At 43.6% G+C, this 15,821-nt stretch overlaps 1 protein-coding gene and 1 pseudogene across 10 annotated transcripts in view; both read left to right on the forward strand.

Annotated features, from left to right (window-relative positions):
- Nucleotides 1-15,821, forward strand: part of ccdc142 (coiled-coil domain containing 142) — a 56,445-nt gene that overhangs the window by 31,945 nt on the left and 8,679 nt on the right. For 6 of the 10 annotated variants that reach the window (XM_088344122.1, XM_088344123.1, XM_088344126.1 and 3 more), the window contains 4 exons: nt 6,784-6,936; nt 7,942-8,056; nt 9,367-9,544; nt 9,627-9,737. In XM_088344122.1, the coding sequence (XP_088200248.1) occupies nt 6,784-6,936; nt 7,942-8,056; nt 9,367-9,544; nt 9,627-9,737 (557 nt within the window). Of the gene's footprint in view, nt 1-6,783; nt 6,937-7,941; nt 8,057-9,366; nt 9,545-9,626; nt 9,738-10,654; nt 11,223-14,191; nt 14,276-15,821 lie in introns of those variants that run through there. The other 4 variants (XR_015851344.1, XR_015851343.1, XM_088344129.1 and 1 more) reach the window with 4 other exon arrangements.
- LOC148359080 (U2 spliceosomal RNA) lies at nt 15,408-15,567 on the forward strand (annotated as a pseudogene).

Consider the following 15,821-nt stretch of genomic DNA (forward strand, 5'->3'; position numbering starts at 1 on the left):
AAGGTTAAGATTGTGTTCATTAATAAGGTCATTGACAAGTAAAGCTTTGGAGGCTAGTGATCTAATATTCAGAAAGCCAAGCTTCAGCACTGTGGACTGAGCTGAAACCTTTCGCGAGTTTTGAACCTTAATGGCAACCTTAGTGGTAACCACCACAGGATTAGACTGCCGGTCCCGGGTCTTGTGCCTTGCATGACGGCAGATGCGGCCCGAATTCCATACCACAGGAATATTGTTCACAGGTGGAGTAGCAGGATGACTATTGGTAGAAAATAATGTTATTTCTTCTCCCTCCTCACCTACCAAGGGAGAAACAGAGGTAAGAAGCACAGAAGAAGATGCTATAGAAGAGTATAAATCAGGGTGTATGGTGCAGTCAGTAGAACGCTCTAAACTACAAAAACTATGTGAATTGCATGAATCTAGCATAGCGCTAGTTAGCTCTAGCGTTACAGACTCCACACCCATGGTTACAGGTTCACAAATCACCTGTGACCTGGCCTGCACTAGTGTACCCTGTCATGGAAGGCTTAAACAGTAATCTATATTTTTAGAAAGAGTGAGAGCACCTTCCCAGTTAGGGTGAAGGCCGTCTCTCCTCAGCAGGTCAGGTCGGCCCCAGAAAGCAGGCCAGTTATCCACAAACCTAAATCCCTTCTGATTGCAGAAACTTGCCAGCCACCGGTTTAGCGAGGCTAGTCTGCTAAACCTCTCATCATTGCCTCTCGCAGGCAAGGGGCCAGAGACAATTACTTGATGCCGACTCATCTTTCTGGCGAGATTACAGGTCCTAGCAATATTTTTCTTTGCAATCTCAGATTGTCTCATTTCTAGTATCATTAGAGCCGACGTGAATGACTATATCGGTGTAGCTAGCCCTGTCCTGGTGTCTAGGTTTGCTCGTCAGCTCCCTCAAATTAGCCTCAATGTCGGGTGCTCTGGCCCCAGAAATACACATAACCGTGGCTGGGGTGCTAAACTTTATGTTACAGGTGATTGAGTCACCTATAACTAGGGTGCGGGAGCCAGTAGACCGGGGTGGAGTTGGACTAGCTAGGGGGCTGAACTTGTTATGGGTCCGAATTGGCTCACCGCGATTAGCATGCCGTTTAGGGCTAGTGCCAACCGGACTAGCAGGTTCGCTACAACCCACGCTAGCAGTAGTGTCCGAGGCACCTAACATTTTCCGTTTAAACTCCTCTAGCTCACGGACACGTCCCTCTAGAAGGGCTACTTGCCTACGGACACGGGAGCAACCTTTACAGCAACCCATACTCACTTGTAAGCGTTGGATGCCAAAGAGCGTCTTAGCAGTCGTGGGAGGGGATGCCCTTCAACAACGATCGGCAGCAGCTTCCGACTTTAAAACAATTGTGCGCGGCACTTACCTTGCGCCAATCGTCCGAGATGCTTACCCGAAACTTTTCAACTGTTCAAGATAAAAAGTCTCAATCCAGAATTCTGCTATAGTAGGAATCAGCAGAACATCCACTGGATATAATCCGAGCATCCGTACACCAGCTGTCGTTCACCAAAAAATACTCCGCCTCTTCAGGATTTACCTGTGATATCTGTGTCCCGATCCTGACGGAAAATCGTAAATCCCGGCGGCTGAACTAAGGAATCAGTATGTGATGGTTTTAGCCAAGTTTCAGAAAAAACAAAGAACGTTAATCACGGAAAAATTTCTGGGTATGTATCCTCATAAACAACTCATCAGTTTTGTTATAAAGCCTCTGAACGTTAGCAAGCACTATACCTAGGAATAGGAGTACGTCCATTTCTTCTTCTGGCTTTCACCAATAATCCACCTCTTCTTCCCACGACTCTCTCGTTCCTAATTTCAGCATTAAAGTTGTCAATATTGGGATTAAAAGGCGTAATATCCATAGGGCGTAGTAACAGTAGTTTCTCTCTAGAATATTGCACAATAGAGTGGGTTGTAGAGATAAAGAAAAGCGATAAAATTAAGAAAATTATGAGAGCGCGATGTGACGCGTCGCCTTCGATCGGCGCCGGGACAGTGCGACGTGACGTCATCACTACGTGACTAACACCCAAGGAGAGCATTTGATGTCTGCTCAGGAGACAATGCAGGATAGGTTAAAATCAATAAACGTAATGACAATTCAATTCAATATATGCCAAGCAGTGCTTCAGCAGTAACCGAAGCATGAAGAAGAGAGGGTTTCTCTGTACTGTATATTGTCCCTGTATAACGTCCCTATCCCCAGCCACCTCCTCCAGCTCATCTGACGGGATCCCGAGGCGTTCCCAAGCCAGCCGGGAGACATAGTCTCACCAGGGTGTCCTGGGTCGCCCCCGGGGCCTCGGGATCGAGGGAGATGTCCAGGAGGCATCGTTGTCAGATGCCCGAGCCACCTCAACTGGCTCCTCTCAATGCGGAGGAGCAGTGGCTCTACACAGAGTCCCTCCCGGATGACTGAGGTTCTCACCTTATCTCTAAGTGAAAACCAAGACACCCTGCGGAGTAAACTCATTTCGGCCACTTGTATCCGGGATCGTGTTCTTTCGGTCATAACACAAAGTTCATGACCATAGGTGAGGGTAGGAACGTAGATCGAGAGCTTGGTCTTTCGGCTCAGCTCCCTCTTCGCCACGCCGGACCGGTACAGGGTCCGAATGACGGCAGACGCTGCACCGACCCGTCTGTCGATCTCCCGTTCCATCCTACCCTCACTCGTGAACAAGACCCCAAGATACTTGAACTCCTACACTTGGGGCAAGATCTCATCCTCATACCCACCCTTTTCCGGCTGAGTACCATGGTCTCGGACTTAAAGGTGCTGATCTTCATCCCGGCCGCTTCACACCCGGCTGCAAATCGCTCCAGCGAGAGCTGAAGATTACGGCCTGAGGAAGCCAACAGCACCACTTCATCTGCAAAAAGCAGTGACGCAATGCTGAGGCCCACAAACCGGACTCCATCCCCACCAAGGCTGCGCCTAGAAATTCTTTCCATAAAAGTTATGAACAGAATTGGTGACAAAGGGCAGCCCTGGTGGAGTCCAACCCTCACCGGGAACGAATCCGACTTACTGCCAGCAATGCAGACCAGACTCTGGCACCAGGCATCCGGATAAGACTGTGCTGTACCCCATACTCCCGAAGCACCCTCCACAGGGCCTCTCCAAGTCTACAAAATACATGTAAACCGGACAGGCAAACTCCCATGCACCCTCAAATACCCTGCAGAGTGGGTAGAGCTGGTCCAGTGGTCCACGGCCAGGACGAAAACCACACTGTTCCTCCTGAATCCGAGATTCGACCTTCTGGCGGACCCTCCTTTCCAGTACCCCTGAATAGACCTTAACAGGGAGGCTGAGAAGTGTGATTCTTCTGTAGTTGGTACACTCTCCGGTCCCCCTTCCTAAAGAGGGAAACCACCACCCCAGGCTGCCAGTCCAGAGGCACTGTCCCTGATGTCCACGCGATGTTGCAGAGGCGTGTCAACCCAGACACGCCCACAACATCCAGAGCCTTAATGAACTCCGGGCGGATCTCATCAACCCCCGGGGCCCTGCCACTGAGGAGCTTTTTGACCACCTCAGTGACTTCAACCCCAGAGATACGAGAGCCCAGCTCAGAGTCCTCCGGCTCTGCTTCCCCACAGGAAGACGTGTCTGTGGGATTGAAGAGTTCTTTGAGCCCACCCATTCACAACGTCCCGGGTCGAGGTTAGCAGCGCCCCATGGCCACTATACACGGTGTCAATGGCACAACCTAAGACGCCGAATGGTGGACTAGAATTTTCTCGAAGTCGTTCGGAAGTCGGCTTCCATGGCCTCGCCAAATTCCTCCCTTGCCTTGAGTTTTTGCCTCAGCAACCACCGAAGCCGCATTCCACTTGGCCAGCCGATACCTGCCAGCTGCTTCCAGAGTCCCACAGGCCAGGAAGGCTCGATAAGACTCTTTCTTCAGCTTGACTGCATCCCTCACCGCCGGTGACCACCAACGGTTTTGAGGGTTGCCGCCGCGGCAGGCACCGACTACCTTACGGCCACAGCTCCGATCATCCGCCTCATTAATGGAGGAGCGGAACATGGTCCACGATGACTCAATGTCCCCCGCCTCCCTCGGGACATGGGCAAAGTTCTGCCGGAGGTGTAAATTGAAACTTCTTTTGACAGGAGATTCTGCTAGCCGTTCCCAACAAACCCTCACAACCCGCTTGGGTCTGGCAGGTCGGACTGGCATCTTCCCCCACCATTGGAGCCAACTCACCACCAGATGGTGATCAGTTGACAGCTCTGCCCCTCTCTTCACCCGAGTGTCCAGAACATGTGGCCGCAGGTCCGACGAAATGACGACAAAGTCGATCATCGAACTTTGGCCTTTGGTGTCCTGGTCCCAAGTGCACATATGGACACTCTTATGTCTGAACATGGTGTTCGGTATGGACAAACCATGACGGGCACAGAAGTCCAATGACGAAACACCAATCGGGTTTAGGTCAGGGGGGCTGTTCTTCCAAATCACGCCCTTCCAGGTCTCGCTGTCATTGCCCACGTGAGCGTTGAAGTCTCCCAGCAGTACGAGTGAGTACGCATGGGCCGCGCTCTCAAGCACACCCTCCAAGGACTCCAAGAAGGGTGGGTACTCTGAACTGCTATTCGGTGCATAAGCACAACCAACAGTCGGAACCCGTCCCCCCACCCGAAGGCGGAGGGAGGCTGCCCTCTCGTCTGCCAGGGTGAACCCCACATACTGGCGCCGAGCTGTGGGGCAACTAATATGCCCACACTGGCTCTGCGCTTCTCACCACGGGCAACTCCAGAGTGGAAGAGAGTCCAATCCCTCTCGAGAGGACTGGTAACAGAGCCCAAGCCGTGCGTGAAGGTGAGTCCGACTACATCTAGTCGGAACTTCTTAACCTCACACACCCACTCGGGCTCCTATCCCTGCCAGAGAGGTAACATTCCATGTCCCAAAAGCCAGTTTCTGTAGCCGGGAATCGTCGCACCAAGGACCTCTCCCTTGGCCGCTACCCAGCTCTCCTCGCACCCGACCCGTTTGGCCCCTCCTACAGGTGGTGAGCCCATAGGAAGAGGGTCCCACGTCGTCCCTTCGGGCTGTGCTTGGCCGGTGGCCGTGAGCAAAGGCCCAACCACTAGGCGCTTGCCAGCGGACCCCACCTCCAGGCTTGGCTCCAGAAAGGGGCCCCGGTAACCCGCGTCCGGGCTAGGGAGATTTTTGACCAACGTGTTTTATCTTCATAAGAAGTCTTCTGATCTGCGTTTTGTCTGGCCACTCACCTAGAACCTGTTTGCCATGGGTGACCCTACCAGGGGTTTAAAGCCCCCGGCAACATAGCTCCTAGGATCATTGGGACACACAAACTCCTCCACCACGGTAAGGTAGCAAATCATGGAGTTTTTTTTCCTCTTTTTTTTTTTGTTTTTTTTTTTTTTGGCCTTCCTTCAGAAGAAAATAATTTCGAGAGAAACAGAGGGTGGGGGGAATAAAAAAAGTTACAAATTTAAGATACACAAGTGCATATTTTCAATTACAGTAGTCAATGATTTTGTGTTTTTTTTTCAGGGGGCTATGTGGCCCACCTTAATAAAAAAATCAACTGTTTTCTTTGTCAGGCACCATAACGCCGGATGGAGCTTTGGCCTTACCTTTGATCATGTTTGTATCCAGGATAGTATTTTTTTTTTCCGCAACAATCTTGGATCCAGACACATTTTCCATTTTGAAGTTTATATTTTTGCTTGGTAACGACCCCTTTGGCATCAATCGAGAGTGACATCGATGCTGTTTTGCAGATGTTTGTCTCCTTTTCTATAAATCGGACAGTAAAATCGTTAAGTTCAACAACCTTTTCATTCATTGTTGACATTTTCTGCATTTACTTTAGGTTGGTAGATGCACCAAATGACAGATTGTTTAGGCGGCATGAAGAACACAAACTTTACACTGAGATACAGAAAGGAACGCAAAGCCAGGTGTACAGTCACAGTACAGTATGAAAGATGCTATGCTGTGAATTGGCCAATCTGAATCGGAGATCTCAAGTCAGGGTGTTAGCCAATCGGGGTGAATCTTAGCTGTCCGAAACGTTGATTGTTGGTGCACGAATCATCCGTTGGAATTTCTTTTTAGTTATTTGAAATTTTTTGCGCTTTTTTTTTCCAATTCATTATTTGCTCAATGTTTTGGTTATCGCGGTTAATGGGGACCAAAACCACCTGCGATAAGTGAAAATCCGCGAAGTAAAAGAAAAAATTTTTTTTTTTTTTTTTTTTTTTTTTTTTTTTTAGACCCGGTTAATGGGGACCAAAACCACGCAAAAAGTGAAAATGTTTATTTTATTCTATTTTTTTTTTTTTTTTTTTTTAGACCTACGAAGCTCTGAACCCGCGAATGTGGAACCACAAAGTAGCGACGCCCCTTCAAAAATGCTTAAAAAAAAAAAAAAATATATATATATATATATATATATATATATATGTATAAATTTTATTTTATTATTTTTTAGGCCCGCGAAGCTCTGAACCCGCGAACGTCGAAGCGCGAAGTAGCGAGGTCCCACTGTACATTTAATACACATACATTCATTTATTGTTAAAAGTCAGTGAGAGAGAAGCCTATCGCGACCAGAACGCAACAATTACTATTTCAGGCCCGATCTGGATTGCAATTCAAGTTGGACTTCCGCTTGAGCTCAAGACCTCTGTTTTGAAGCAACTGTGCCTAGGCACAGTTTGGTAGAGTCATGTGAATGTAGGCTGAAGAAAGCATTTTTTTCCTCTACAGGTGCTGAGTGAATTATTGGACCAAATGGTGTTGCAGACTAAATCTTTGATGTTCAACTCAGACGGTAACTGTGTTTCCACTCTTGATGTCCAAAATCAACTTTTACTGAAGCAGCAGTTCGAAAAAGTCTATGCAGCTTCCTCCGCGCTGCAGGTGACACTCTCTAATCTTTGCAAACTAAAAGATTTTTTACAGACAGGAGATATACTGCAAATGTTGAGTCGGTTTGATTGCTTTTCTGTGGTTCTTCAAAAGAGTAAATCTAACCAAAGATGTTGTCCACGATAATATTTTATATCCATCATCAATAGTGTGTTTTTGGAATAGAAATGATGCTGTAAAATCAAATTATAGTAATCCCTTGCTACAACACTGTTCACTTTTCTCAGTCTCACTGATTTAATGACTTGGATTTGAATTGTATTCATGATTCTGGTTGGCTACAGTACATTTCTTTATTTTCCTTCTTTTTTTTAATTATAATAGGATTTTCAATTATAATGGAACATACATTGGATTTTTGATTGATCTTACAACAGGTGCATACATAAAAAAGGTTGTTCTTCACAAGTAGCTAGGTAGAGGATTGTCACATGACTGCATAGATAGAGATGCAAACACAGACTAGAAAACCCAACCCTCCCCGCATCGGCTGGACTTCACGTGGTTCGCTGAGTGCGTGTGTACTTAAATACATACAGACACAACAAAAAATAAAATTAAAGCCAGAGCATCAGGCACACATTTAGGAAGGCAACTGTTTTAGGCTTTTGAAATAAGAAATTAGGGAAGCCATTTTGAAAGAATTGCCTGGTGGAACCTCTCAACGTGTACCTGATCTTCTCAAGTTTAAAAAAAACAACATGGTGACCTTGAGCTGCAAAGAAAATGAAAGGATGTGTACCCCTGGTACTTTTACTTGTTAAGCACAAGTTTGGGCCAATCATAATTGTTTTCTTTTTTGGTTTCAATGTAGTGCAGACTACTTCATTGTTTGATAATTGTAAAATAAATCCAGGTTTCAACTTGAAAGATTTTCATCTATCGGTTTCTATTTATTTTGATTCTTAATGTGGTGAAATGCAACCCACATATTGTAAGTGCTGTATTAATGATTATGTTGTGTTTTCTTGTATTTGTTTCCTTTTTATTGGTCAGGGTTTTTCCTCTCAGGTGCTAAAGATCTTTTCAGATGCTTGCAAGCAGATATCAGCTGATCTCTTTGAACAGACCATGCCCTCTGCCGGACACTGGAAACTCAATCTTAGGCCAGGTGCAATACCATACCTCAATATGAATACAAATCATACAGCAATCTTCTTTTGAAAGAAACAAATCTCTACTAAAAGTTTTTTCTCAACCATAAGGCGCACCGTACTTAAAGGCACAGTCTCTGTTGCTTGTGCCATTGCACCTAACGATAGAGCGCAAGTTAACATACAACCTGTGCGAAAACATTTCAACCTTTTTTCACCCTGTAAAACACTCTTTAGGCGAGCACTTCACCCTTTAACTCATGGTGTCCTCTACTTCACACCAAAAACACCATTATTGCATGGTGTCCTCTACTACACACCAAAAACAGTCATGTGGGCATGTTCAAGCACACAGAAAAGCCAGGCAAAACTGAGTAGAGTTGTGTTATATTAAGTATTGATGACAAATTACTAACATTTTTGGTAAATAACTACTGAAGAATTTAATTTGGTCGAGAGTAGCTTTGTAGCATGAAACACTTGTAATTAGAGGCGCCTTTTGGCAGTAAATGCGCTAGTCTGTTCCAAGCCATACAAAACTATACATATTTTTATAAAACCTAAAAAAGCTTCAGAACATTAAACAAAAACATTGAAATTAGGCTACCGCCAATACATATAAAACGAGAGGCACATAACGTAAAAAACAAACAATAAAAATATGAATTTACCTTTTAACTGGATCATTTGTTTACTGATCCTTAGCAATTATTTTGGCTCTCATTTCTTGAAAAACTGATCTAATGACAACTGCTTTTGACGGCTTTTTGTCAATTTGTCGGAAATGTGCGAGGCAGACGGGTTTTTTTTTCTCGATCTGTCACTGTATAGATGGTTGCTGTGCATTGTGTTCTGCATTCTCATCTGCTAGAAGAAGATGCTTTCTATCACCATCATGATGAACTGAAAAGTAAATGCAATTTTCCATAACGTCCACATGATGACGGCAGAGTATCATGTAAAGGGAAGTGGTTTGGGTCCCTAATTCATAAAATTATTTTTAAAATCATAATTTGCCAGTATAGACGTTTTTTGTAAAAATAAAATAAATTAAATAATGACTTTAAAAAGTACAGTACTTTTATTCGTCAAACAAAAACTTGACCCTGTTGTAATCTTGGTTTGTTCATGAGTATCAAAAAAATAAATGGTTGAAGGTTTCTAATTGGCAAATTTTCACGTTTCACTTCTCTAGAACACAGACTAAAATGTTAAAAGATAAAACTTTTGCATGCAAAGGATTTTACAGAACACAAGTTTGTAAAACCAGACATTAATGTGTGTTTTGCAAAGTGTTTACAGTGATGCCTTATTTCTGGGTAAACAGGCAATCCTATCAGTCCCTGTGAGTATGCATCACATGCGGCCCAGAATGTGATTGGTCGGGTTTTAGACGGTGCAGCATTACTGTCTGATGATGTCTGCATCCAGGCTCTTACATTATCCATGACTGCTTTCATGGAGGCATGGATGGAACACATCCTGAGACGACGCATAAAATTTAGGTACATTCACCTGACAAATGTAACATTGTAAGTTAATTATAGGGATAGAATTTGTCCATCACATCCTCTGCTTCTTTCTCAGTGTGCAGGGAGCTCTCCAACTGAAGCAGGACTTTGATTCCATTCGAGTACTTCTCTGCTCTGAAAGATACGGTCTACAAGAGGAAATCCTTGAGCGACTGCTCAATCTTAGGTAAGACCATACCCTGGGGAAATTTTACGTTTCAGCTTTGTGGTGTGCCAGACGAACAGTGGCTTGCGAAACTATTTGCCCCCCTTGAACTTTATGACCCTTTGCCACATTTCAGTCTTCAAACATAAAGATATAAAACTGCAATTTCTTTTGAAGAATCAACAATAAGTGGGACACAATCAATTTATTGGATATTTTAAACTTGTTTTAACAAAAAAAAAAAATAATAACAAAAAAAAGTGGGTGTGCAAAATTATTCAGCCCCATTGAGTTAATACTTTGTAGCGCCACCTTTTGCTGCGATTACAGCTGCAAGTCGCTTGGGGTATGTCTCTATCAGTTTTGCACATCTGAAAACTGATGTTTTTGCCCCTTCCTCCTTGCAGAACAGCTTGAGCTCAGTGAGGTTGGATGGAAAGCGTTTGTGAACAGCAGTTTTCAGTTCTTTCCACAGATTCTCAATTGGATTGAGGTCTGGACTTTGACTTGGCCATTCTAACACCTTGATATGTTTTTGGTGAACCATTCCATTGTAGCTTTTGCTTTATGTTTTGGATCATTGTCTTGTTGGAAGACAAATCCCCGTCCCAGTCTCAGGTCTTTTGCTGGTTTTCTTCCAGAATGGTCCTGTATTTGGCACCATCCATCTTCCCATCAATTTTAATCATCTTCCCTGTCCCTGCCGAAAAAAAGCAGGCCCAAACCATGATGCTGCCACCATCATGTTTGATTGTGGGGATAGTGTTTTGAGAGTGATGAGCTGTGCTACTTTAATGCAGAACAAAACGTCTTGCATTGTTGCCAAAAAGTTATATTTTGGTCTCATCTGACCAGAGCACCTTCTTCCACATGTTTGGTGTATCTCCCAGGTGGCTTGTGGCAAACTTTAAACGAGACTTTTTATGGATATCTTTCAGAAATGGCTTCCTTCTTGCCACTCTTCCATAAAGGCCAGTTTTGTGCAGAATACGACTGATTGTTGTTCTACGGACAGATTCTCCCACCTCAGCTGTAGACCTCTGCAGTTCATCCAGAGTGATCATGGGCCTCTTGGCTGCATCTCAGATCAGTTTCCTCCTTGCATGAGCTGAAAGTTTAGGGGGACGGCCCGATCTTTGTAGATTTGCAGTGGTCTGATACTCCTTCCATTTCAATATTATTGCTTGCTTGCACAGTGCTCCTTGGGATGTTTAAAGCATGGGAAATCTTTTTGTATCCAAATCCAGCTTTAAACTCCTCCACAACTGTATCCCTGACCTGCCTGGTGTGTTCTTTGTTTTTCATGATGCTCTCTGCGCTTTAAACAGACCTCTGAGACTATCCCAGTGCAGGTGCTTTTACACAGAGACTTGATTACACACAGGTGGATTCCATTTATCATTATTAGTCATTTAGATAAACAATGAATATTTTAGAGATCCTCACTGAACTCCTGGACAGAGTTTGGTGCACTGAAAGTAAAGGGGTTGAATAATTTTGCACACCCACTTTTTTGTTTTTTATTTGTCAAAAAAGTTTAAAATATCCAATAAAGTGTCTTCCACTTCATGATTGTGTCCCACTCAATGTTCATACTTCTCAAGAAATTACAGTTTTATTTCTTGATGTTTGAAGTCCAAAATCTGGCAAAAGGTCACAACGTTCAAGGGGGCCAAATAGTTTCGCAAGCCTTGGTATGTACAGTAAGACCTCGGTTATCACGGTTAATGGGGAACAAAACTACCCGCGATAAGTGAAAATCTGCGAAGTAGCAACGCCCCTTCAAAGAGAATTTTTTTTTTTAATTATTATTTTTTATACCCGTTTAATGGGGAGCAAAGCCACCCGCAAAAAGTGAAAATCTGCGAAGTAGCGACGCCCCTTCAAAAAGAAATTAAAAAAAAAAAATCTCATCTCATTATCTGCACCGCTTATCCTTATTATTTGCGAGCGAGCCCCTAACCGGCGGCGCGGGTACTTATGGGCGCGATACCCACGACACCGCGACCGCCTGTCGGAAGCGCAGCAGAATGCGCGTTCACGCGAGGCGGGGAGGATTTTGTACGGGAGTCGGATTTGGGCACAATACCGGCACGCGGTTTTGGTGCGGCTTCCGCTTCACCACCGTAATGCATAATAGTCTTTGAGATCCCGTTAGCAATCACGAGCTTTAACGTGCGCCACGAGCACCATGCTAAGCCGGGAAGGCTCTCGACTTACTCTGGCCCTACTGAGTGTACTGGTAGCCCACGGCTCCCACTGCTGGGTCCACGCGGCTTCCGCTTTACCGCCCCCTAACCCCCACAGGTCCCCCCTACCCCTTCCCCCCCATCGAGGGCCGTGTAGCGCTATGTAGAGCCATCGCGGCCCGAGCGGGAAACGTGACGTTGGTGACTTTTTCATCCGCGTTAACAAACGCGTTTTGTAGAATACGATCGCGCTTTGTTGTTGAAATAAACGCATTATATAGCCTACGATCGCCCAATTATTTTAATTAGCTCGCTTTATGGTTTCAATAAGCGTATTATATAGAATACGATCGCTTTTGTCGGAAGCGCAGCAGAATGCGTGTTCACGCGAGGGGGCGAGGATTCTGTACGGGAGTCGGATTTGGGCACAACACTGGGAAACGAGAACGGCGCGCCGTGCTAGGGTCGTCGGCCGAGGGGGATTCCTGCAAAAAGTAGCGACGCCCCTTTAAAAAAAAAATATATATATATTTTTTTTACCACTACAGACCGCGAAGCTCTGAATCCGCGAACGTCGAACCGCCAAGTAGCGAGGTCTCACTGTATTGATATAAATGCATTGTAAGGACATTGAGCAAAGTATGGCCCAGGGGTTGCAACCCACAGCAAGTACGGTATTTTTCATACTATGGGGCCCCCCTCGAAATGTAATCTTGTTTTGATTTTGTTTTCATAAGTAAGGTACACTGGACTATAAAGCACATTGAATAAAAATAACAGTTAAGATTAAGGTTGCACTAAAAATAAAAAAGTTTCAGATTTCAGCATTGATTGATCAGTCAAAACACATCGCTGTTCAGAATCGCAAAAATGAGATGCAGCAGGAATCGAACCTGGATAGCGGGGAGGAGAGTGCAGGATCCTATGTACTAGAATAGACTACTTGAGATATAGACAACACCTAAAAAAGGCATTGTGTTTTATGTCTTTGTCACACCATTTTTCGTTATCATACCACGTTGTTGATGTTATTACTTGGCTGGGCTGTGAGGATATTGTCAGACATTAAACTGGTCCGTGATACAGAAAAGGTTGGTTCACGCTGAAACACAGTATTGGATTTTCGATTCGCAAAGTATTTACGAAGTGCACAAGATTCTGAACTGAATGAAGCGAAAGACATTGTGGGAAGTAATTCAGTCATCCTTTGAGATATAAATAAATGCATGGCTCCACAAATTTTACAACATTTGTCACTTACATAGCTTAGTTTTAGCTGAAAAAATTTGAAACAATACTTTATATCAAGAAGCAAACAAGAAGCTAATGTAGTGATAAAAGACGACGGATGGTAGAAAACTTTGAAAGAGGGACACAAAATAACCAGCAGTCCGACATGGAGGGAGTTTGAATGGAAAGTAAAAATGTGAGAATTCTATACACCCTCTATCACTTCAAAATATGAAAATACACCCAATCTATGTTGGCGTCAGAGATTTCACGCATATTTTCTGGAATTGCCCTGTAATATTAAATTTCTGGAGAAGTATTCAGAGATAAAATTATTGGTTGGGAGTTGCGGTTGGACCCAGTGACCTATGTATGAGGAATTTTGCCAGAAGAATTATCTACTGGTCAACATAAATATGTACTAAGGGTTATGCTTCTGGTAGCAAAGAAAATGATCACAGCTTGACATGAAACAATTGAGAGAAAAATTAAAGAAAATGTACATTATGGAAAAAAAAAATCACTGCAAGACTTCAACTGAAACTACCGTAAATTCTGGACTTTACTATCTGGACTATAAATTCTACTCTATAGCTTACGAATAACCTAAACTTCTTATATGTAATAACTTGTGAAGCCCTTTGAGACTATTTGTGATTAAGGGCTATACAAATAAAAATGACTTGACTTGACTATAAGCCGCTACTTTTTTCCCAAATGTTCAGCCCTGCGGCTTATTCAGTGAAGCGGCCTATTTATGGAATTTTTCTAACGGCCACCAGCAGCGCTGGTGGTTTGAACAAATTTATTGACACTAATAACAGCAAATAAACAATGTGAGGTTTGAACAACCCCTCTCGACAATTTTAACAGCAATCAAGCATATTCACACTTTCGTTATGTCTGGCGTACAAAAGGTAAGATTAAGACCAGGAGTCAATATGTGCGCCAAGAAAGACTTCAACATCTAGGTTTAAGCATACAATGTCTGTGTAGTTAATAATAATAATAATAATAATTTCCTTGTATTGTCATTCTGTGTAACAATGTACACAGAACGAAATGTCGATTGCATCTGACCCGATGCAGCCGCAGCCAAGAGAGGGCGCCGCCGACCACTTTTTAAGTCTTAGGAATGAGGTACGTTTCATTAATGGGGAAGACGCCCTTAATGGTGAAAGTTATTAGGAAGAAGTTGAGGACGATTCACCGTGAATTTTTTTTTGGGGGTTTGAACAAATTTATTGACACTAATAACAGAAAACAATCATGACAATCTCAACAGCAATTAAGCACATTCACAATATTATATTCCAATATGACGTTTTTAACAGCAAACACAAAGTGAGGTTTGAACAACCCTTCTCGAAAATCTTATAAGCAATCAAGCATATTCACAATTTCATTATATAACATCTTTGTTAGTGTCAATAGATCCGTCCAGGACAAAGTCGATTGTCCTCGGTCTGAACAAATCCACCGACACCAACAGCAGCAAAACAAACACGACAATCTCAACAGCCATCAAGCATATTCACAATTTTTTATATCTGACAATATGACGTGAGGATATGACGTTTTAACATTTTTTCCTGACATTTTCAACATCAATTAAACAATTTCAGAGTTATTTTCTTTTAACAGTAGTTAACCAGCGTGTAAAAGGCAATACTATCACAATTACGGGATGGTTTTTCTTAACAGGCACGTTTGATACATTGCGAGCGTGATCCTACTAGCGTGTTGGTACCTTTCAAAGGCACGGTTTGGGATGAAAGTTATTTTATTATTGTTAAAGCTTTGAAAACTCTCTCGGTGTACCGTCTTTCTTCGTAAATATGTGTAACCATGTATAATATGTATTTATTTTAGAGATTTATTCTGTTATGTGTTCTACGGACGAATCAAAAAGAAGGGGCGGAGCAAACGCGGGCTGATGGGAAATGGGGTAAAGCTGAGTTACCAATAGATCTGTCTGTTGTCGCAGCGGACAATAGTGGATATATATTTTTCCCACCCTTAACTTTGGAAATATACATTTTGTTTCCTTGGATTACTTTCAACAGGACCCGGACTTTACAAGTCTGCATCATACGTTAATTACGGGTATCATTTCCATTTATGAAGGCCATTGTGATTGTGTACTATCTACTTTCAAAAATATTCCAGCATTATTCACTATCTATGATGTTACAATTGCAGACCATGAGCTTTTAAAAGTGTCAACATGTGCTGGTATAATGCCAAGTCCTTAGCTTGGCCTTGACGCTAGGTCCTTAGCTTGGCCTTCTTGGCCTTGCTTGGCCTTTTGATGCTAGGTCCTTACCTTGGCCTCTTTGATTTTTGCGTTTCGGAGATGGAATATGAGCTTGCTCTGTCCACTCCACGCATCGGCCCGGTATTGCAGTACCTCCGGGAACGGTGCATTCGCAATGATCGCAGCAAGGCTTTAGGGCTAGGACCTTAGCTTGGCCTTTTGGCTGAGAATAAGTGTCCCGGCTCCTAGGCTTTGTAGCGTATTATGAACTGACCGATAACGGATAATGGATAATGAATAACGAAGATAGATCAATAACCCTTAAAAACCCCAAAACCCCATCCCATTGGCAGCACAATGTTACATTTTCACCTGTAACTTTAACATGCATGTTAAAAGTGTCGATAAAAATGTAACTCTAGAATTGGG

The sequence above is a fragment of the Urocampus carinirostris genome, chromosome 9 (genome assembly GCF_059441175.1).
Source record: "Urocampus carinirostris isolate Australia breed hairy pipefish chromosome 9, RoL_Ucar_1.0, whole genome shotgun sequence".
NCBI classification, from domain to species: domain Eukaryota; kingdom Metazoa; phylum Chordata; class Actinopteri; order Syngnathiformes; family Syngnathidae; genus Urocampus; species Urocampus carinirostris.